We start from the raw sequence: 19278 nt of genomic DNA, 5'->3' as shown, positions 1-19278 counted from the left end.
TTTCATTTTATTTTTAACCCAGACACTTCCCTATCCATATTGCTGATGCCTTTCCATTCTGCTATACTGCCTGTACTGCTTCAGCTCTGTATGGGTTTGCTCATATCCCAATGCCTTTTCTTTTTTAGAAAAATAACACAGCTATTGTTCTTTCCAGATAGGGAGCCAGCTGAGAAGTTTGTGTCCACACAGATTCCTAGCACGTTTCTTGTTGGTTATTGACTAAACCAGGACAGATGTTCATCTCGGAATGCGTGCTGATCCCAGGATTCAGCAGCTGGTTCTGCTTTTCCTCCGGCTTATACCACAACATGTACATCTCATTTGGCTTCCTTTCCTTTTGCATCAAAATGCTGTCTCTGGAAGCTGGAAGGTACGTGAGAAATCAGTGTTCTCTGTGGGCTTTAATCACCAGCTGCATCCAAAAGAGCACTGCACTACTGATTAAACCAGCCACAGGAATGCTTAAGGGCAAGTGTGAAAAAACCCAATTCCTTTTTACTTTGATTTCCTGGAGTACTGCCTTTTGAAGTGTCCTCCTTCGAAAGCAAACACAGTGAAACAGCAAGGCACAGGAAATACTTTTATCTCTGTAGCTGGTCAAGGTAAACCCTATGAGGAGTGTTGACCTCCGCTAGCTACGTCATCTCATATTTGTTGGGTTGGCATATGAGATAGCTGGCTACCTGGAATTAGCCAGTAACACATTCCCTTCTCATTAACACATTTGTTTGTCAGTAACTTCAGGGAGAGCTTTGAGAACTTTCAGTTTCTGCTCCTGGAAGAATTAGTGACAGTGGGTATAGGGCTCACTATAGGATGTATAGCAAGTACTAGTAGTAGGATGTATAGCAGGTACTGAAAGCCTTTGGGGTTTTAGATTCACCTGAGCAACAGGCAGAAGAGCGATGCTGTTGCTGCTGGCAGAGTGGGAAAAGAGGAGTAAGAAACAGCCTCTTTGACAGATGCCTCTTTCCCTTGCCCCAAGTGTAAGAAGAGAATGTTTTGGCTCTCAGGAAGAGGGTTGTCCTTGGGTTGAGGAGCTTGTTGACAGGAGTACTGCTTTTCTTTCAGAGTTCCTCTAGGAGGAATGGAGATGGTCGTTAGAAAGGGCCAAAAGGAAAATGTAGCCCATGGGCCAGGCAGGAGGTGCTGGGGATGGAGAGAGGTGGGCAGAATTGCGAACAGGCCGGGACAGCAGCAGTGAAACTCTCCACTTTGTGTCATCAGGGTGCTCTAGCTAGAAAGGGAAAACCTCAGCATCTCACGGTGTACCAGAATCAATGGCTTTTGCAGCACTGTTTCCCTGCTAACTTAGCAACCAAACCCTTTCTCCCTGCTAGCTTTCAGATCCCAAGCATAGAGGCGCTGTGACATTTGCACGCTCTGCTTGGATCTACTGTGTGTTCATCCCCCGAGTCAGCAGCTGGCAGGTCACAGCAACCCCAGAGAGTTCGGTCAGCAGGAAAAGGTTTTGCATTTGCAGGGAAGCCTTCAATCTCCGGTGTTCTCGGAAAGGAAAGCAATAGAGGGGCCCCACGTTGGCCCCAGCTGCTGTCCGCTCAGCTGATGCAGCACTCCTGCAGGGCTGTGCTCCTTCCAAAGCTGCCCACTGCCTCTCAGCTTTCATAGTGCAGGGCTGGGGGAAATGAGTTGAAGGAGGGTCAACTGCACAGAGTCTTAGAAGAATATGAGTGCTGTAAAATCAAGGGTTTTGAAGAGAAGGAGGTATTTTCAAAACGTAGCAGAGATTTTCAACAAAGTTCCCTGGAAATAATCCTAGGTCATGTTTAGGCTTTTTCAAATTTACGTTTTAATCATAAAGCTCCTTTTATGACTACTTAGCCATTCCAGGCATGTGCAAACACATAGCATGTACACTGTGCAACATGTTTCTTCAGATTATTTACAGGCTTGGAAGTAGTGATTTGAACTCTGCCTCTGCAGCACTTGGCAATGACTGCTTATGACATTTGCATGATGGGAAGAACTGTTGCCAAGTTGGGTAACTTCTGACAAGTATAAACACAGCTCTGCCTTCTGTAAACTAGATTTCAAACCATATTGCTGTTCTGAGGAAGAGAAAGTCCTGACATTAAAGAATATGCTGTCCCTCTGATCAGCTCATAAATCTCTCTGTTGGTGTGTGCTGAGCGAGTCTGTGAAGAATAAACAGCAAGAGATGGTGGGGTGGGATGGAGCAGGATGAGGTGGGATGGGGTAGGGTGGGACAGGAAGGGATGGGACAGGATGGGATGATGTGGGAAGGGATGAGGATGGGATGGGATGGGCACTCCCAGAGTTTGGTGCTGTATCTTGTTCTCACTTTGTCAAAAACATAACTCAAATATGCTGTTTAGGAGTTGCCATCACCAAAAGCTTGGTGTTAGCCACTGTGAAAGGAGATCGCTGAAATGGGTCCAGCTTTGTCTGTCTGGTTTTCCATGGGCTAATGGTTAGATCCAAACTGGAGCTGCAGGGTTACTAATTGCTATAGTTGCAGGTGAATTCAGGAGAAGCCAGAAGTTACTTGTACAACGAGCTTTCTTCTTGCTTTCCAAGAATAAACACTTGGACTAGAATTTGTGCACAGTGACGGGGCATTGTGAGAAGGAAGGCTTTCCTTGTATGACATAAACTGCTCTTCTGCATTGTTTCCGGGACAATGCCTTTCTCCAATGCCATACTACACCAGGGATTCAACCCTTGTCTGTAAAACCTAGAATATTAAATGGGCCAAATTCAGCCCTGGAGTAAGTGAACTCCCGTTGCACCCCATGGGAAGTGAACCTAGATTTAGGCCATTTTGTGTTGCAGGTTTCACAGGCAGGGCCATCAGTCAGAGCAGCGCTTTGCCAAGAGCTGCAGTCAGGATTGCTGCAGCACCTCCTGGATCCAGGCAGTCCCATGGCTGGGCTGTGCAGGCTGCCAGACTGCAGGCCAAGGCACTCGAGCCCTGGCTGGGCTCCACCACTGGGATTTGGTTGACCAGCTCATCTCAGGTCCTTCTGTCTGGCAAACTTATATCAGAAATTTCTGAGAAAATACCATGTCTCTGATTATATGTTTGAGCAAGCTAATACTTCAGTAGCCAATATTATTTCAGGGTTTTATTGTTGCTGTAGTTGCGTGGTGTACAATAGAGCAAATGCCTTTCCAGAGTAGAGCATTTTTGTAAAATGCTATTTTTACAATAATTGGCATCATATTCATGTTCGTAACTCAAATTTGAGCTGCTGCAAAGTACAGTTATACAACAGTTAGGAAGTAAAGGCGCTTCAGGAAAAAACCTTGCCAGTTAGAACTGAGAAAGAAGAGCAGAAGAATGCTCCTGTTCCCAAAAGGAAAGCTCTTTTCTACAAACCTGGAATGCTCTGTCAGATGGAAGCAGTCCCAATGGGTCCCTCTCCTTCTGGGATGAGCTGCTTGCTCTGCCAGCTGCTTTTTACTGTACCTGAGCTACTCAGATGGTGATTTTGAAGGAATGCACGATCAGTTTCTCATGGAGCTGACTTGAAGCCCTGCAAGTGTCTCCCACTGCAATCAATACCAGAGGATTAGGAGAGTGTGAGGACTGAACCTTGATGGTTTGCAGTAAAATTTTCCTTTTTCATGAAGTTTTGTCTTCATTTTTAACAAATACCAGCTGAAGTGCTGAAGCTTTGTTGTAAACACACAGAGATGTGGTGGGTGCACTGTCCCTGAAGACTTTGAAAGCCAGGCGGGACCAGGCTCTGAGCAACCCAATGGAGCTGTGCACATCCCTGCTCATTGCAAGGGAGTTGGACGAGATGACCTCTAAAGATCCTTTCCAGCTCTAAGGATTCTATGATTCTATTCCTACCCTTTCAGAACCAATAAGCCCTCCAAATGATTGCATTAAGATCCAGATTGTGTTTTCCTTACAGGAACCTTATTCATAGTTTCCTTCTGGAGTGTGTTGCCTAGACATTCAGTGAAACTGTAGGAATGACTTTCCTTTGGTCGTGTCTACATTTTGCCTTTCAGTGACCTCCTCTAAACAATATACTCTTTTTTTTTTTTCTTTCCTAATTGAAAAACAAACAAACCCTAATTCTTGCTAAAATGTTTGTATACGCTCACCAGTCTATGCCATACCACTACTGAGAGCCTCTAGGCTGGTTTTGTTCCTAGCCCTGTTTGTCATTTTCCTTCAGGCCGGTTTTTGCTGTATGCAGAGGTGATGACAGCCGCTTGGCTGATGCTGTAGCACCAGGCTCACCCCCCAGGGCTGCTTTCCCTGCTCACTGAGCAGTGTATAGCACAAGCCACGCAACCACTGTGCTTTGCAGAAATGTAAGTGGAGCATCAAAGTGGGGCTTGCACGAAGCAGCATTAACCTCATAGGTCCACTTTCTCAGACAGTGCTTTGCCCCGTGCTGCAGCCCTGTGGTTGGGCAGAAGGCTGGGATGCAACGTTCGTCCTTCCAGGAGCACTGCATGTGTTCCAGCAGCATCGGCAGGGATGAAGGAGGGACGTGATTAAATGGATCCAGGCAGATTTGAACATGAGAGCATGACTGGACAGAGCTGAAGAGTCACACATCCACTGCTCAGTTAATTTTAATTATAATATCTGTAATTGCATAGGTAATGGATGAGATGAGACCAACAGTGGAGTTTGGCCTGGAAGTGCCATATAACAATGACTTCTGTAACACACCTGACCGTGTCTGTTGTGAGAGCCTGAAACACGCTCCGTTCCTTGCTATCTCATCTGCCCTGGGTGAAGGGAAGTCATGCTCCTGAGAGGATCTGTGGAGAGGAGAGGGATTTTAGCAAATCTGAGAGGAAAGAATCACGTGCACATCAGCAGGTTATTTTCCCCTTCCACGAATTGCTGATTATTTAAGACAGAAAATGTTACCATGTGTGCCTGCAGGGTATTTCTGCTCTGGCAGGGAGCCGTGGTAGCGTGGCTTTGGTCATGGACTGGGATTTCTGTTCCCTATTGTGTCAGTCTGCTCCTGAAGGAAGGCTCCATGTCCGTGTGTCTCTCTGCAGTCAGAAACTGCAGAATGAGAGAGTTCAGCCCAGCTATCCTACAGTGCCTCAGCAAACTGACAGGTGTCCCCAGGAGAGGTGCTGTGTGGTATTTCAGCTGCAGTGTGGGTCAGCCGGTGTTTCCATTAATGCTCCCACTCTGCAGATCTCCACTGTAAAACATGAGGTCAGTTCACATGGAGGTTTGGGACAGGAGTTCTCAGAACGTGAACTTGTTTGCTCTCAAGAAATGTGCTGAAGATACAGGAGTGGGAGTCATTAAGATAATGTGTGATAGCTGTGCTGTGCTGGCTTGACTCATGCCCATCACTTCTGCAGAAAGGGAACAGCAGGGTTTTGTGTGCGCAGCTATGGGAAAAGTTCAGCCCAGCTAAGAGACAAGGAAAGTACTTAGTAATGTATCAGTATTTCCCAGGGTTTTCCAAGTTCCCTTTTGAAAGTGGATGCAGCTTTTCTTTTATTTTTGTTTTTCCACATTTTCAGTATTTTACTCCTTCTACATCCCTTTTCTTTTTTCCCATAAAACAGGAGGGATGTGGTTGTTTTTAACAACTTAACCCTAAGCAGAACATTCCGTTGCCAGTTTTCTGGCTGGTGTGCAATGGAAATCCACTGGTGAAGGTCTGAAATGTTGATTGCTGGTGTGTGGCAGCCCCATGACCAGCACAGAAGAGTAGCGGGTGCTTAGGAACACCTCCCAGTGCAACGCCAAGCCTTGGAACTGGTGCATTAGGATAATGGAAGGGTCTAATTGAGATTGTGGGTTTCTTTTTCTGAGCATGTTTTGATTTCTGTTCCCGTGGGAGATGAGTGTGCAGCAGAGCCCATGCCAGCAGAGGGTTCCCTGGTGTGCAGCCCACGTCTGCCCACAGTGGGGCAGATGGGGTGGCCTCAGGACGAGGGCAGGAAGCTGGAGCCATCAGCCTCCATCCAGAGCGGGTCTGTGCTTTCTGAGCTCCACTTTCAAAACCCCCATGAGCAGAATTTTTATTTGAGGCCAATATCAAGCCTGCTGTAAACAAGTTACCAAACTTCGAGCTATGTTCCATCTCCTTTCCCCTAGATTGTAATGGTTTTCTATGGCACACAGAAGCAATACGAAAATCATCCCTGTCTTTTTCTACATCCTTAAACAACATTCCTCCAGCCCTTGGTGAGGTGGGACTGCCGCTGCCTGGCTGTGTGCAGTGGAACCCAGGCCATGCTGCTGACTGCTCTGAAAGGCTTTCCCTTTTGGCTGTTTAAAAGAAAAGGGCAAGACTGCCCAGCCTCCCCAGGGAGGATCTCTGTGACTAGCAAAGGCACTCATCCATCTGAATCTCACCAAAGATTTACGCGCTGAGTGGCTTTAAAATATATTTAAAACGTTTATTGAAAATCCAAGTCAAGTGAATTTTAACAAACTGTTCAAGATAGAAGAAACTGACTTTTGGAGTAACTGTATTGTTTATTCCTTGTATTGCAGTAGCACCTAGAGAACCCTATTGTGCTAGATGTGGTACAGACAACGGAGGTGGTCCCTGCCCAGATGAGCTTACAGCCCCCAGCTCAGCACCTGCTGGCGGTTAACCAGCCCTTCGTTCTCCTTACACGCTCCTACCCACTTAGCTGCACTCTCTTGGGGCAATGAGGTCAAACCTTCAAGCTTGGTTTCCCCATTACCCCAGCAGAGGAAAGATCAAGTAGGTAGCAGGTTTCAGAGAGCTGAATGACTTGCCTGTTCCCGCTGCACATTTCTCAGACTGAGTTGTAATGTGTGCTGTACAGACCTAGGCTGTGGCTAAGCCATGTGGGCTTCCTGAGATCACTGCTGCTCCTGGCAGAGCTGTGGTTTCCTTGTTCCCAGTGTCCTCAGGCAGAGAGGTGTTTGGATAAAAGGAAGCCTTGACAGTGGTTTTCTGTTTTCTGTTATTTAAAAAAAATGTTTTTGTTTTGCCTTTTAAGTTCTCATTCAGTGCCTCCCCATGGATGCTGCCATATGGGGCGAAGTGGAAGGGTACAATAAAAAGCCAACCTGACATCACACACTGCCAATCATTGAAGTATCAAAAACAAAGCTTGCAAGAGCACAAACCTGTATAAATGTGGGGAGGAAAAAAAAAAAGGACACAGACTGAGCACATTGGGGCATCTTGGCCCATTGGGCAACTTTCACTTAGGGTTGAAGAAACTCCACCTGTTTTTTGAGCTTGTCTCCTGGGTCACTGTCCCATCATTTCTCACCTCCCCTCTCAGTTCTCAGAGATAGTTGGCATTTGTCTCTAATAATTCACAGAGCCTCAGAGAGGTCCAGGGAGAGATGAGCAAGGAACCCTTAACATTGCTTCAAGTTTGACAAAGTTATAGAGTCTTACAGGAGCAAAAGAAGCAACAATTTCTCTAGTCCTGTGTATAAAGCCTTGAGCTTGACGTGGCTCTTACGGGCTGGGAGGAAATGGGATTGTGGAATGAAGGAGAAGGTGCTCCATCTCATTTGAGGGCAGAGCCCAGCTGCCCTAAGCCTCCTTGCAAAGAGCTGCAGAAAGCCACTGTGCCTCATTCAAAGGGGCATGAAAGGGACGGCTCCAAGAAGTAAACCCATAGAACGTCTATTTAAAGATAACAAACATGCAAGTCTGAGAAAGGGGGAAGAGAGGTCTGGACCTTGACAGAGAAAGAAGTTGAACGTGGTTTCCAGCGCGTGCTAGAACACAGCTCTGATGGGAGCCACATGGCTCGGGAATGGCGCTGGCAGTGGCAGAGCAGCTGGCAACACGGCGCGGTGCGAGCGGGGCGGAAGGACGGCTCTTCCTGCTGAGCTGCATGTCACTTGTTACCCCCCCAATAAATAAATAAATAGCCTGAAGCCGTGCGGCCCTGGCGCAGCTCAGCAGGGCTGTCCCAAACCTGGTCAGGGAGGCACCGTTCCGAATGGGGCTCACAACACCACCCCACACCAGCTGCCCTTCCAGCAAGTCCCTCTGCCTTCAGGTGGGAGAGCTGGCTTTGTGGTTACTGGTTTTGTCACTAATGTCCTTCTGAGATGCAGAGGGTGGCAGAACGGGATGAGCACTCCCTGGCAAAAGCTCAGTATCCAGAAGCTCTGCTCAGAATTCTCGAGGAAGAAGGGCTTCCTCCAGCAGTACCCACAGAGCACAGCGTGCATCTCTGGGGTGGGCGCAAGCTGCCCCAATGTGCTCTGAGGTTACAGTGCTCAGCCCCTGCAGCTGGGAGAGAAAGTCCTCCTTACCTGAAGCGCTGGATCTGGGTGCAGCCAGCTGAGCACCACAGCCCAGGAGTCTACGGGAGTTTGGATGCGGACGGCGGGGACCTGCTGCAGGCACGGGCTAGACAGGCACCGTGTGGGTGCAGATCCACATCCAAATTCCCACAGGTTTTTGGCTGCCAGTTGGCTGGGAGCCTTTAGTTCTACCTCAAAAAGAAACAAAACAAACAAAAAAAAAAGAAACAATAAAGTAAAAGGTGCATTTAAAATATCATGAGGAGAGAAACTGCCATGGAAATAAATAGCGAAAATAACAAGGTGAACATCTGTGTCACAGCAACTCTGAATTCAAGTAGTGTGCACATGCCTACAGCACTTTCTCACGGCTGCCATTGGCTCGGCCTGAGGATCAGAGCTCAGGTGGTGCCCCGGTGTTGGGACAGCCAGCTCCTCCTGCTGGAATGGACGTGGAGAGATGGGGAAAGGAGGGCGGTGCAGTCTATGCAGACAGTCAGAGCCGTGCAGTTCCCACCTGGCGCCAATGGGACAAGGACACGCCAAGTTCTCTCGCCCTGCTCCCACCCATCGTGCCCGACAGGCAGCGGCCATGCCTCAGAGCTGGAAGGGGTATTGCTTCAGGTAGTCCCCCATCCGTCGGGGCAGTGGCAGCCGCTCCACCTCGGTTGTGCAGCGGTTGATGCGCAGCCGGCAGAGGTGCTGCAGGCTGGGGATGCTGTCCCGGCGGCCCAGCGGCCGGAGGAGCTTCAGGTGCACGGCCGCTACTGCCACCTCCTTCTGCACGGGGGGCAGCGGGGCCGGCGGCGGGTAGGGCGCCTCGCTCTTGCTTTCTGTCGTGCAGGACGTGACGTAGTGCTGGATGAGGCTGACCACGTCCGGGAAGGCCAGGATGCGGGGCTTGGACAAGTAGTTGGAGTCCAGGCGGAACTTGCTGTCAGCGTACTCAATGCGCACATTGGTGGGACCGCGGTTGGTCTTGACCGAGAGCGTGAACAGGTAGCTGGGATGCGTGCTGTCCCGCACCAGAAAGGTGCCCTCAGGCATCTTCTGCAGGTGCTGCTTGGCCTCGCTGGCTGTGATGGAGCCCCAGTACCAGCCTGGAAAAGCACCCGGAGAGCACTCATTAGGGACGGAGCGTGCCAGAGGGGCAGCAGTGGGCTGGGGCTGGGACGTGCAGGGCCAGAGCTGGGCCGGAGCCGCGTGCACGCCACACGGGAACACCCCAGTGCTCTTACCGGACTCCCGCAGATAGGAGAAGGTCTTTGCAATGCACAGGAGATCCTCCTCAGGGTCCCGCGTCTGAGGTGCGCTGCCATCTGGCTCCGGTGCCACAAAGGTGGGCGCAGGCTCCTGTGGGAAGGCTGGAACCGGGAGGGGCTGCATGATGTGCTCCGTCAGATCCTCCGCGATGCCGCGCAGCGACAGCCTTTGGATCTTCTCCTCTGCCAGCAAGGGGTGAGGTCTGAAACAAAGGGCACAGCGTGTTACCTCTCTTGGCCGTGAAGGGCTGCTCGGTGTGTGCTGCCTTGTGCTACAGTGTGCTGTTCTACAAGCAGACTGCAGTAACATCACATTTCACACTGAGATCAGCACATGGGAATCATAGAATCACAGCACAGTTGGGTTGGAAAGGACCTCCCAGCCATCCCAACCCCACCCCTGCCCTGGGCTGGCTGCCCCCAGCTCAGGCTGCCCAGGGCCTCTGCATGGCCTTGGGCACCTGCAGGGATGGCACCCACAGCTCTGGAAGGAAAGACATGACTGAAGATGAACGCTATGGAACAGGAGACACATCAGCCTATTTCACTATGGAAAAGGTGCTCTGTCTGCAATACAGGTTGATGCGAAAATGCCTTTGGTTTTAAATGTTGGCTTTTAATGGGTAGTTTCAGAGGCAATGAGCTTCATAGCAGCTTTCCAGCTTCATTGTTACAAGCTGGAGCGTTTCTGCATCTGTCAATGGCTCTTAGTCATTTACTGTACTATAATTAGAAGCAGAACTGGGAATTGCTTCGGTTGTGTCCTACCTGCTTTCTATTGAAACAGCCCTGATCCAAAATGTGCTGCTAGAGCTAAGGACAAGCTGCTCGGGTGGCAGAGCAATGGGAATCCCCGGTTCAGCCAAACCCCTGCACCACACAAAGCCTGGCATTCAAGGGCACACCAGGGACACTGGTGTGATCACCAGCCCCGAGTGATGACTGCAGGACACCACGGGGCTCTAAGCACCATGCCCAGGGCACAGCTCTGCTCCCCAGCGAAATCCCTGCCCTCTGTCCCACCCTTGGGCTCGCTGCCCCACTCCGTGTCACACACTGTGCCCCCACGTGCTTAAGGCGTTCAGAACAAAAGGTGAATGGGGATGTCCCTGCCCTGCAGAACCCACGGGGACTGCAGAGGTGGCAGCGCTGCTCCGGCAGCCCTGCAGGGAGGAGCTGAGGCTGTGGTGTTTCCCCTCCCCTCGGCTCCTTCTGTGCCTTAGCTGAACTATGGCCCTTCAGGGATGGACGTGGACGTGCTGTGAGGTGGCTGCTGGGGACAGGAGCGGGAAACAGAAGGGGTTGGGGAGGAAAGCAGGCTGGGCAGAGCCTGACGGCAATTCCTCCATGATTTAAGAGTGAGCACCTATCAGTGCCATGAGCCTGCACTTCTAACAACAGTGCTGTGTGGGTAACAGCTGTGTGAAACCAGTGGTAGCAATCCATGTACAAAGGGAGATGACACTTGCCCACCATCCTGCAGCTCTTTAGAAAAGAGCATTCTTCCAGCACCGTGTCAAGCAGGCGATCTGCTGCCTTGTGGGGCACGTGACTCTAGTTTCATCATTCCTATCTATGGGGGCAGCCCCTATCTCCCCCAGGCCCCGTGCACAGGGATGCTCTCTGTGCCTCGCAGCGCACTGAGCGCTCACTGTTCCCGGTGCCGGTTGCTGGCACGTGGCTTCCCCCAGGCATCCCCCGAGCTGTGGCTGCAGGAGAAGGGGTGCCATTCCTAAAGCCCCGTGGCTGTCCTCCACTGCGTGCAGTGCTCTCCCAATCACAGTCTGCCTGCATTCCCAGGAAGGGACATTCTTTGCTCTTCCTTCCCTACAGACCAGACACTGCAATGTGCATGGTGCCTGGCCGGGAGCTACCCACATCTCTGCCACCCCACACCTGTGTGTGTGTACCACTGCCCAATTCCAGTCCTCCCCACTAATTTCTCCTGGAAGCTTTTCTGGCCCGCCAGTTCGGACCAGGAGGAAAACTTTCTTTTGTTCCTAACATGGAACCACACTGTTGTTTTTTGTTTTTTGTTTTCTTTTCTACTCCCATCTCCTTCCCCCTGCCTTGTGCCTTTAGAAGGGAGCTCGGAGCGGCTCGCTGGGACCAAGGGGGGAGGGTTTAAATCTTCCCGGTAAGCTGCTCCATTGGGAAGATGATGGCACAGAGCAGATGTAAGCGGGGAGAGCGGCTCCGACACGGGAGGGACGGCAGAGGGACGGGGCAGCGGCCGCCGGCAGCGATGTGCGGAGCGCTGCGGGACGGTCTGCAGGGAGGCAGCCGTGGGAGCGGGGTGTACGGGCACGGAGCGCTCGGCCCTGCGTGGGGACGGGGAGGAATGCTTGGAAATAAGCGCTTGTAGGAAAGAAAGCGGGGAGAGGAACGCGGGGATCAGGGCGCGTGGCGGGCACGAGTGCTGCGCCGGGAGGAAAACAAATGTAGAAAAGTAGCGTATGGGGACCGGAGAGGAGCGGCGACGGAACGTCTCCGTGCGCCGGCCCTGAGCCTGTCCCAGTGTCCTGGGAAGGAGAGTTCAGAGAACAGATCCTCCACTCAAGGCTGCGGTCGGCTCTGCAGTTACTTCTCTACTCGGTGAAACTCGGGAAGACGGGGCGACGCAGCGCGGGGACGGACTGCGGGGCCGCCGGGCGGATCAGGGCTGCGGGATCCGGGCGGCACCGGGGTACTGAGCGCGGGGAGCTGCGGTGCGCCGGGGGGTTTCCGGTGCGGGTGCTCCGGGCTGAGCTGTGAATGCGCTTTGCCGGGGCGGTGGGAGCCGCAGCGCCTCACTGAGAGAAAAGAGGAACGAGGGGAGAGCCGGGGAGGCAGCGTGGAGGTGTCGGTAAGCGAGAGCTCCGCCGGCCCTCGGAGCAGAGCGCTGGGAAAGCGTGAGCGGGGCACGGGGAGTGGAGAGCGAGCGCTGCCCCGGGGCCTCCGCGCCCACCCGTCCCCGCCGGCTGACCGCGCTGCGTGAGGGCGCGTCCCAACCGCGCGGCACAGAAAGGCAGTGGGGAAGGAAGGCGCAGCATTTCGGCACGGCGATGTTCTCAGCGGCGCAGGACGCTCCGGGGCTGCAGTGCTCCCGGTGCGGAGCGGGTCCCGCCGGTGCCCCGCGGCCTCTTTGTACCGAGTTGTCCAACCCTCCCCGTCCCCCCAGCCCCGACCCCGAAGCAGCGAACCCCGCGCGGTTCTCAGCAGCGGAAAGCGAGGAACTCGGGACCGCACTTACCCCGGGACGCAGAGGATCATGTCACTCCCGGGCCAGGGGAAGAGCATCAGGGCCTCGGCAGGGGCAGCGCCCGTCTTCCCCGCTGTGCCCGGCCGCGCTGTGCCCCGTCCCGCACTCCGGAGGCGGCGGCGGAGCGGTGCGGCGCGGTCCGATCCTCCCGCGGGGCGCTCTCAGAAAGAAGCGTTCGGGGCGCTCGGCGTCAATAATAAATAGACGTGAAGGAATAAATACGGTCCCCGCGAGCGCTGGGGAAAGACTCGCGTCTCGGCCCGGGCTGCACAAGTACTGGGGCTCGGCGAGAAAAAAAACCCACTAAGTAATCTTTTGTTTGCCCCTTTTAATCTGTTCCAGGAAGCGAGGGATTCCTGGAATCGCATTGTATTCGCATCACTCTTCCGATAGCAGCCACGCGAGGAGAAAGAAAAAAAAGCGGCAGGTATAAATAGCGGCGCGGCGCCGTGATGTCAGCGCGGGGCCGGGCGGGGCCGCTCGGGGCGTTGGGCGCTCGGCTCGGCTCGGCTCGGCTCGGCTCGGCTCGGCTCGGCTCGGCCGGGCCGGGCCAGGCCACGCCAGGCCAGGCTCGGCTCGGCTCGGCTCGGCCCGGCTTGGAGCCTCGCGGCGGCGCTCGGCGCGCTTCGCGGAAACGCCTTTGATCCATTTCCAAGAACTTTCCAGGAACGCGGGGCCGCCGCGCCCGACGCTGCCAATGGGCGCCGCGGCCGCCGCCCGCCGCATGCGCGGGGCTCCGCCCGGACCGAGCGCTGCGATCCCCGCTGTGTCCCGCGTGGCGGTGCGGCTATGCCGCGGTTGCTCCGAAAGTAATGCCTCTTATTTCATTCTATCGGCCCGCGGCAGCGTAGGCGGATGGCGGTGGGATGGAGGTAGAGGTTGAACCTTTCCGCCGATATCCCGTGACGTTTCGTTGCCCTATGACAGATGGCAGCGGAGAGGCAGTCTGACAAAATAGCTTCGTGACATGGAAGGGTGTAGGGAGCGGAGGGACGGGGCTGAATGTCTCCACGCAGAAAAAATTAGCAACCATTGACATCCGTCAACTTTGATGGAGCACAGTGGTCACCTCTGCTGGTGCAGGTTGTTACCATGCAGACTGCTGATCATCGCCGATGAAAATGCATAGCTGACGATGGTGGCTATGTTGAAATAATTGTGTTTTGTAGCTGAGAAGCTGTTAAATAGCGTTATTGTGTTCGTTATTTGTTTTCTTTTCCACAAAAATAAATAGGAGGCATTACTTTCGGAGCGACCTAAAATAAGCACTCAGAGCGGCCCGCATCTATCGTCTTTTTCCCAGTCAAAGCCGGGCGATGCAGACCTCACGGCCTTCCGGGCCTATCAAAGCCTTTATTTTTCAACACATCGGCTCCATCCTCCTCCTGCCCCCGGCGCCCCCGCCTACCGGAGGCGAAGGGCCGCAGGGCGGCTGCCGGGCACCGGGGGCAGCAGAACCGTGGCGGGCCGGGCCGGGCCCAGGGCGGCTGCCGCAGACGAAACGTCCGGCGCCGGCACGGAGTCGCGCTCATCCGTCCTTCCGCGTGCGGTGCCGGCACGGGCTGCGGGGAGCGGAGGGTCCCCTCGTACGTAACGCGGCCTCTTCTACAACCTCGTGCCGAGCTGCAGCACCGCGCTGCGCTCCGAGCCGTCGGTCTGCGCGTGGGGCCGCGCCCGGCGTCTGTGCGTCCAACCGGCGGAATCGGGCTCCACCTGGCGACGTCCTCCGGCCTTCGGGCGCGGGCGGCGCTGCGGGCGGAGGGGCAGAGCTGCGGGGCAGCGCGGTGTCCCCGCGTTGGGCGGCGGCTTTGCGCGGCCGTCCCCGGGCGCTCTGCGGCACTGCAGCACCACCCGCTGGGCTGCCGCTCCCCGGGGCTCACGGCCGCCGCTCTGCCCCTGCGCTGGGATCTCTTTCGGTGAGAGATTACTTCACTCTGCTCTGCTGCAGCAGAAAATGAAGCACCATCTCCTGGCGACAGATGGGAGGATTTATGATGCTTTTGATTCGTGATACTTCTAAGGAAAAGCAAAAACAAAAACACTTTACTTTTCTTCTCTCTACTGAAATGGGAACCATCATAGAATGGCCTGGGTTGGAAGGGACCTCAGGGATCATCAAGTTCCAACCCCTCTGCTGCAGGCAGGACCCCAAGCCTCCAGATCTAATACTAGAGCAGGGTGCCCAGGGCCCCATCCAACCCACCCACATGGCACCCCTCTGGAGGTCCTGGTAGCCTGAAACACCCCCAGTCAGTGCATGTAACACAGCTGCTGGCATTCAGTGCAGCTCTCAGACCCACTGCATCTCCCTGCAGTGCTGTGAGGATGGAGTGCTGAAGGCCCCCAGGCATCAGGGCACGGTGTGGTGTAGGATACAGGTGGCCTCAATACAGCAGTGGGTTCAGGGCCGGGATTCGTAACTTATAGAAAAAAATATCATGACTTCCTCTCTTTTCCTTCCTCTTTATTTTTTTTTCTGTTTGTTTTGCTTCGCTGAGTCTGAGTCAGACACCTGCAGAGCAGAACTGAAGGACAGGTACATGGGCCGCATTACAGAGTGCAGCACACACTGCAGCCCAACCTAGAGGTCATACAGCAGCTTCCATTTCCTGCTGTGCATCACCAGAGCGTCCTGCAGAGCTTCCCTTCCTGCCATGGCACAGACACAGTGCTTTCTGAAGAACTTCCTCAGAAATGCAGAAAGGATGCCGCGGCCTCTCAGTTCCGTGCCCACTTCCAGGCTGACAGCACAGAACAGCCTCTGCCCAGGGCCATCTGTGTAATGCACCAGGGGAGCAATGTTTCAGAAGAACACATCACTGCATTTTCAGTTGCTGGTGGCATTTTCTTTATTGCAGTTATGTATAATCACAGAATATTAAGATGCAATAATAAAAAAATAAACAAGAGAGTTAGGCAAAGCAAGACAAAGAGAAGAGATAGGATGCTTACCCGTATCCTGGGCTCACTCAGGAAACTCCAGCAGAGTGGATCTCCAGAAGAGATCCTTCCCCACTGGTAGTCAGCTCTTAAATGGGTCTAGGAGAGGTGGAGCCAGGCTCCACCCCTTCCTGCAGCACAGGTGAATTGCTTTCACCTGTGCTCCCCTGGTTGACTCATTGCTCGCCTCAGGTGATCAATCAGAGGTTCAGGCGATGACTCAGCAGTTCCCATACACTCCACCCCTCCACGGCATGAACCAATGATCAGGTTGATTAAAGGGTAAGTTTTTCCTAATACAGAGACCCACTATATCACAACGCTTATATACTTTCCATCGCAACACGTGTTGGTACAATTCAAGACAAGTGACGATTGGGGAACACTGATACTCTTTTATGGGTCGGTGCTTGATGTTACAGGAGGCATGCCGTCATGAGGTGCAGGTCCATCTTATGTTCCATCAGTCTCATGTAGGCCATCACCGGGTGTTGCACATGATCTGACTGTAACACTGGAATGCTTTGATGGCATTTCATTCCTTCCAGTGATCCGGAAGGCTCAAAGACTCACAGGGAGTCATACAGATGTTTCAGGGGTACCAGGAGGGGAAGGTCTGCTCTCCAGGGCAAGATACAGGCCGTCTTTCTATCCTGGGTCAACACTTCTGCTTGTACTGGGGCATGTCCCGGCCGCCTGTACCACACCTTCTGGCCAGATGTCTGTGGCTGCATAACTATGTCAGGCACCAAAGGAGGTGTCCTGATCTGCCACAGGGACATGATGGGCATCCCTTTAGCAATGAAGATCAGAGTGTTGACCACAATATCAGTAGGCCATGCACCTATTACTGGAGGAACAACTGAGCCTCCCACCTCCAACAGTCTCCCCCAGGGTGCGAGTAGGCCACACCACTTGGGTCCTACCTGCACCTCCCACGGCCATTTTATTCTATGGGTGCCTGGTTCTAAGTTCCCAGGGGCAGAGCAGATGATTTTCATTACCAATCTGGGATCTTACCTGATGATCAGTGCCCGTAATTTGGATCCTAAGCAGGGTGGCCCATGTTGTCTGCAGCATTCTCAGGGCACTGGGTCTGCCGTCTCAGGGTCTTTCATTCAGGTCCCGCAAGGTTTCATACAGTCTTCTCGTCCACCCCTACAGGGACTGGGAGCCTGTCTTCAGGGCTGCCTTAAGAACACCATTATAACGTTCAATGAGGCCTGCCCCCGTTGGATTATATGGCAGGTGGAATCGCCATTCGATGTTGTTTTCTTCTGCCCAGTGCTGTATCGTTGCACCAGTAAAATGAGTCCCTTGGTCGCTCTCGATGACTTGAGGTGTCCCGTAGGCAGACATCAGTTTAGTCAGTGCCTTGGTGGTATATGCCTGGTTTGCTTTTGGCACTGGATAGGCCTGCAGTAGCCCACTTGCAGCGTTGACACAGGTCAGGGCATATCTCACCCCCTCAGACTGAGGAAGGGGCCCAATGTAATCGACCTGCCATCTCTGGAGAGGATTGTATCCTCTAGCAAGATGGGCTGTGGTTTCAGGCAACGATCTTGGTCTCATCTTGAGCAAGCATCGCAATCCTGGCATGCCTGGATGGTGTCAGGTAGTTGTATGGGCAGCCCCCATGCTTTAGCAGCTGCCCACATTTCTTTTGTCCTGCATGCCGTAGCTTCTGATGTAACCAATAGGCGATGTTCTCAGACAGTGAATTCTCAATCCATCGAACTCAGGCCAGAGTATCAGCTTCATCATTTCCCAGTAACTGTAGGGGCTGATGACCAGAAACATGGTAGACACATATAGTCCTGTGTTTGACTGTGTTCCATATGTCTAACCACATGTCTTTGCCCCAGATTGGTCGGGCATGGATAGTCCATTCCTGGGTGGCCCACTGTGCAATCCAAAGAGTGAGCCCCCGGTACACAGCCCAACTGTCTGTACAGATATTCAGGATACCATCACCGGGTTCCTTGGTTATAACCATCCACACAGCTCGCAGTTCTGCCCATTGGCTGCTCTGACCATCCCCCTCTTCAAACCAGATTGTCTCAGTCAAAGGATGCTATGCTATCGCTCACCACTTGCTTGGGTTGCCCTTGCTGGTCCCATCTGTATACCAGGCATCTTCAGGGATAGGATATCTCCCCTCCTGAACGGGGCTCTTCTCTGGTGGAGCAACCAGTGTTTCTTTTGGTGCATCACTGTGATACGCCACTGGGTCTAGGATCTTCTGAAGTTCTTCTTTTAAGGGTGATGAAGACAGACTGCTCCTTTGGCTGAGGTAAGCGACCCATCGTGCCACTGTTTGTGCTTGGGCCACCCCTGTCTTAGGAAGGTGGGTCAGATCTTTCACCCACCCCTGAATAGCAGAGTGGTCTTAACTGTAACTTCAGCCATCGCCATCTGGGTTATTGGCTCTACTGCCTGTAATGCTGAATAGGCAGCCAATAACTGTTTTTCAATCATACTGTATCTTTCTTCTGCTCCATGCCAGACCTGAAACCAAAAACCAATGGGGGTCCAAACAGAACTCTGGCGTTGCCACAGGCCCCAACCAAAGCCATCTGGAGTAACATGAACATCCAACTCAACTGGGAGGGTAGGATCAAATATACCCAATGCCTGGGCTTGTTTAACCACCAGTTTTGCCTGTTGGAAAGCATCCTGTTCTGTTCTCCCCCAGTCCCATAGCTGCTCCTTTTTTGTGAGTCTGTACAGTGGCCTTAGCAGCTGCACTAGGTGAGGTATAAAGGAACACCAGTAACCCAATACACCTAGAAACTCTTGCAGCTGCTTCGATGTTGTAGGGACTGGGAACACCTGAACCTTATCTATGACAGCACTGGGCAGTACTTTGGTCTTTCCTGACCAAACCACCCTCAGGAATTTTACAGACAGGCCTGGACCTTGCACCTTTTGGGGATTTATAGCCCATCCCCTCTGTTGTAAATAGGCAGTTAATGAATCTGCTGCCTGCCCTACTGCCTCCTGCTGACATCTGACTCACTGGAGATCATCAGTATAATGATACAGGTTAACATCATCAGGTTTTTTCCAATCAGCCAATCAGGTCACGCGCCACTAGATTGTGACAATATGTTGGTGAATGCATGTACCCCTGTGGCAGGACCTGAAAGGTCCACTGCCTGCCTCCCCATGTAAACACAAATTGATCTTGCGATTCCTCAGCAACTGGGATACTGAAGAACACAGTTGCTAAATCTAGGACACAATGATAGGTATTTATCTCCCTACTCAATGTATCCATTAGGGAGGCAATATTGGGTACAGCCACATGAATAGGTGGCATGACCTTATTTAATTCTCTGTGATCTACTGTCATTCTCCACGTGCCATCTGACTTTCACACTGACCATATGGGGGAATTACATGGGCTGTGTGCAGGTCTTATAACGCCCACTTTTTCTAATTCCTGCACTGTTCTCAATATTTCATCTTGCCCACCCGGGTGTCTGTACTGTCTTACATTGGTAATCCGGCACGGTTTCAGCAGGCAAATAGGCCTGTGTTTCGCATGGCCTCTTAATATTGCCTGCACCACCCAGATACTGATACAT

The 19278-nt window shown here is 52.8% G+C and overlaps 2 protein-coding genes across 2 annotated transcripts in view; one reads left to right on the top strand and one right to left on the bottom strand.

Moving 5' to 3' along the window:
* Nucleotides 1–6368: 6368 nt before the first annotated feature.
* Nucleotides 6369–12874, bottom strand: CISH (cytokine inducible SH2 containing protein). Its single transcript, XM_031598558.2, has 3 exons — nucleotides 12740–12874; nucleotides 9484–9710; nucleotides 6369–9345 (listed from the first exon to the last, which is right to left on the bottom strand). Exons 1-3 carry the CDS (start codon nucleotides 12784–12786, stop codon nucleotides 8843–8845), a joined length of 777 nt encoding a protein of 258 aa, XP_031454418.1. The 5' UTR covers nucleotides 12787–12874; the 3' UTR covers nucleotides 6369–8842.
* A 229-nt stretch (nucleotides 12875–13103) lies between these two features.
* The window catches only part of MAPKAPK3 (MAPK activated protein kinase 3), a 53413-nt gene continuing 47238 nt past the window's right edge, over nucleotides 13104–19278 (top strand). Inside the window, exon 1 of the mRNA XM_090147890.1 lies at nucleotides 13104–13175. The gene's annotated coding sequence lies outside the window, so the exon portion shown is untranslated. The remainder of the gene's footprint in view (nucleotides 13176–19278) is intronic.

This window comes from Phasianus colchicus, chromosome 11, assembly GCF_987193195.1.
Source record: "Phasianus colchicus chromosome 11, bPhaCol1.hap1.1, whole genome shotgun sequence".
Taxonomy (NCBI): Eukaryota; Metazoa; Chordata; class Aves; order Galliformes; family Phasianidae; genus Phasianus; species Phasianus colchicus.
This window is presented reverse-complemented; position numbering and strand designations above follow the sequence as displayed.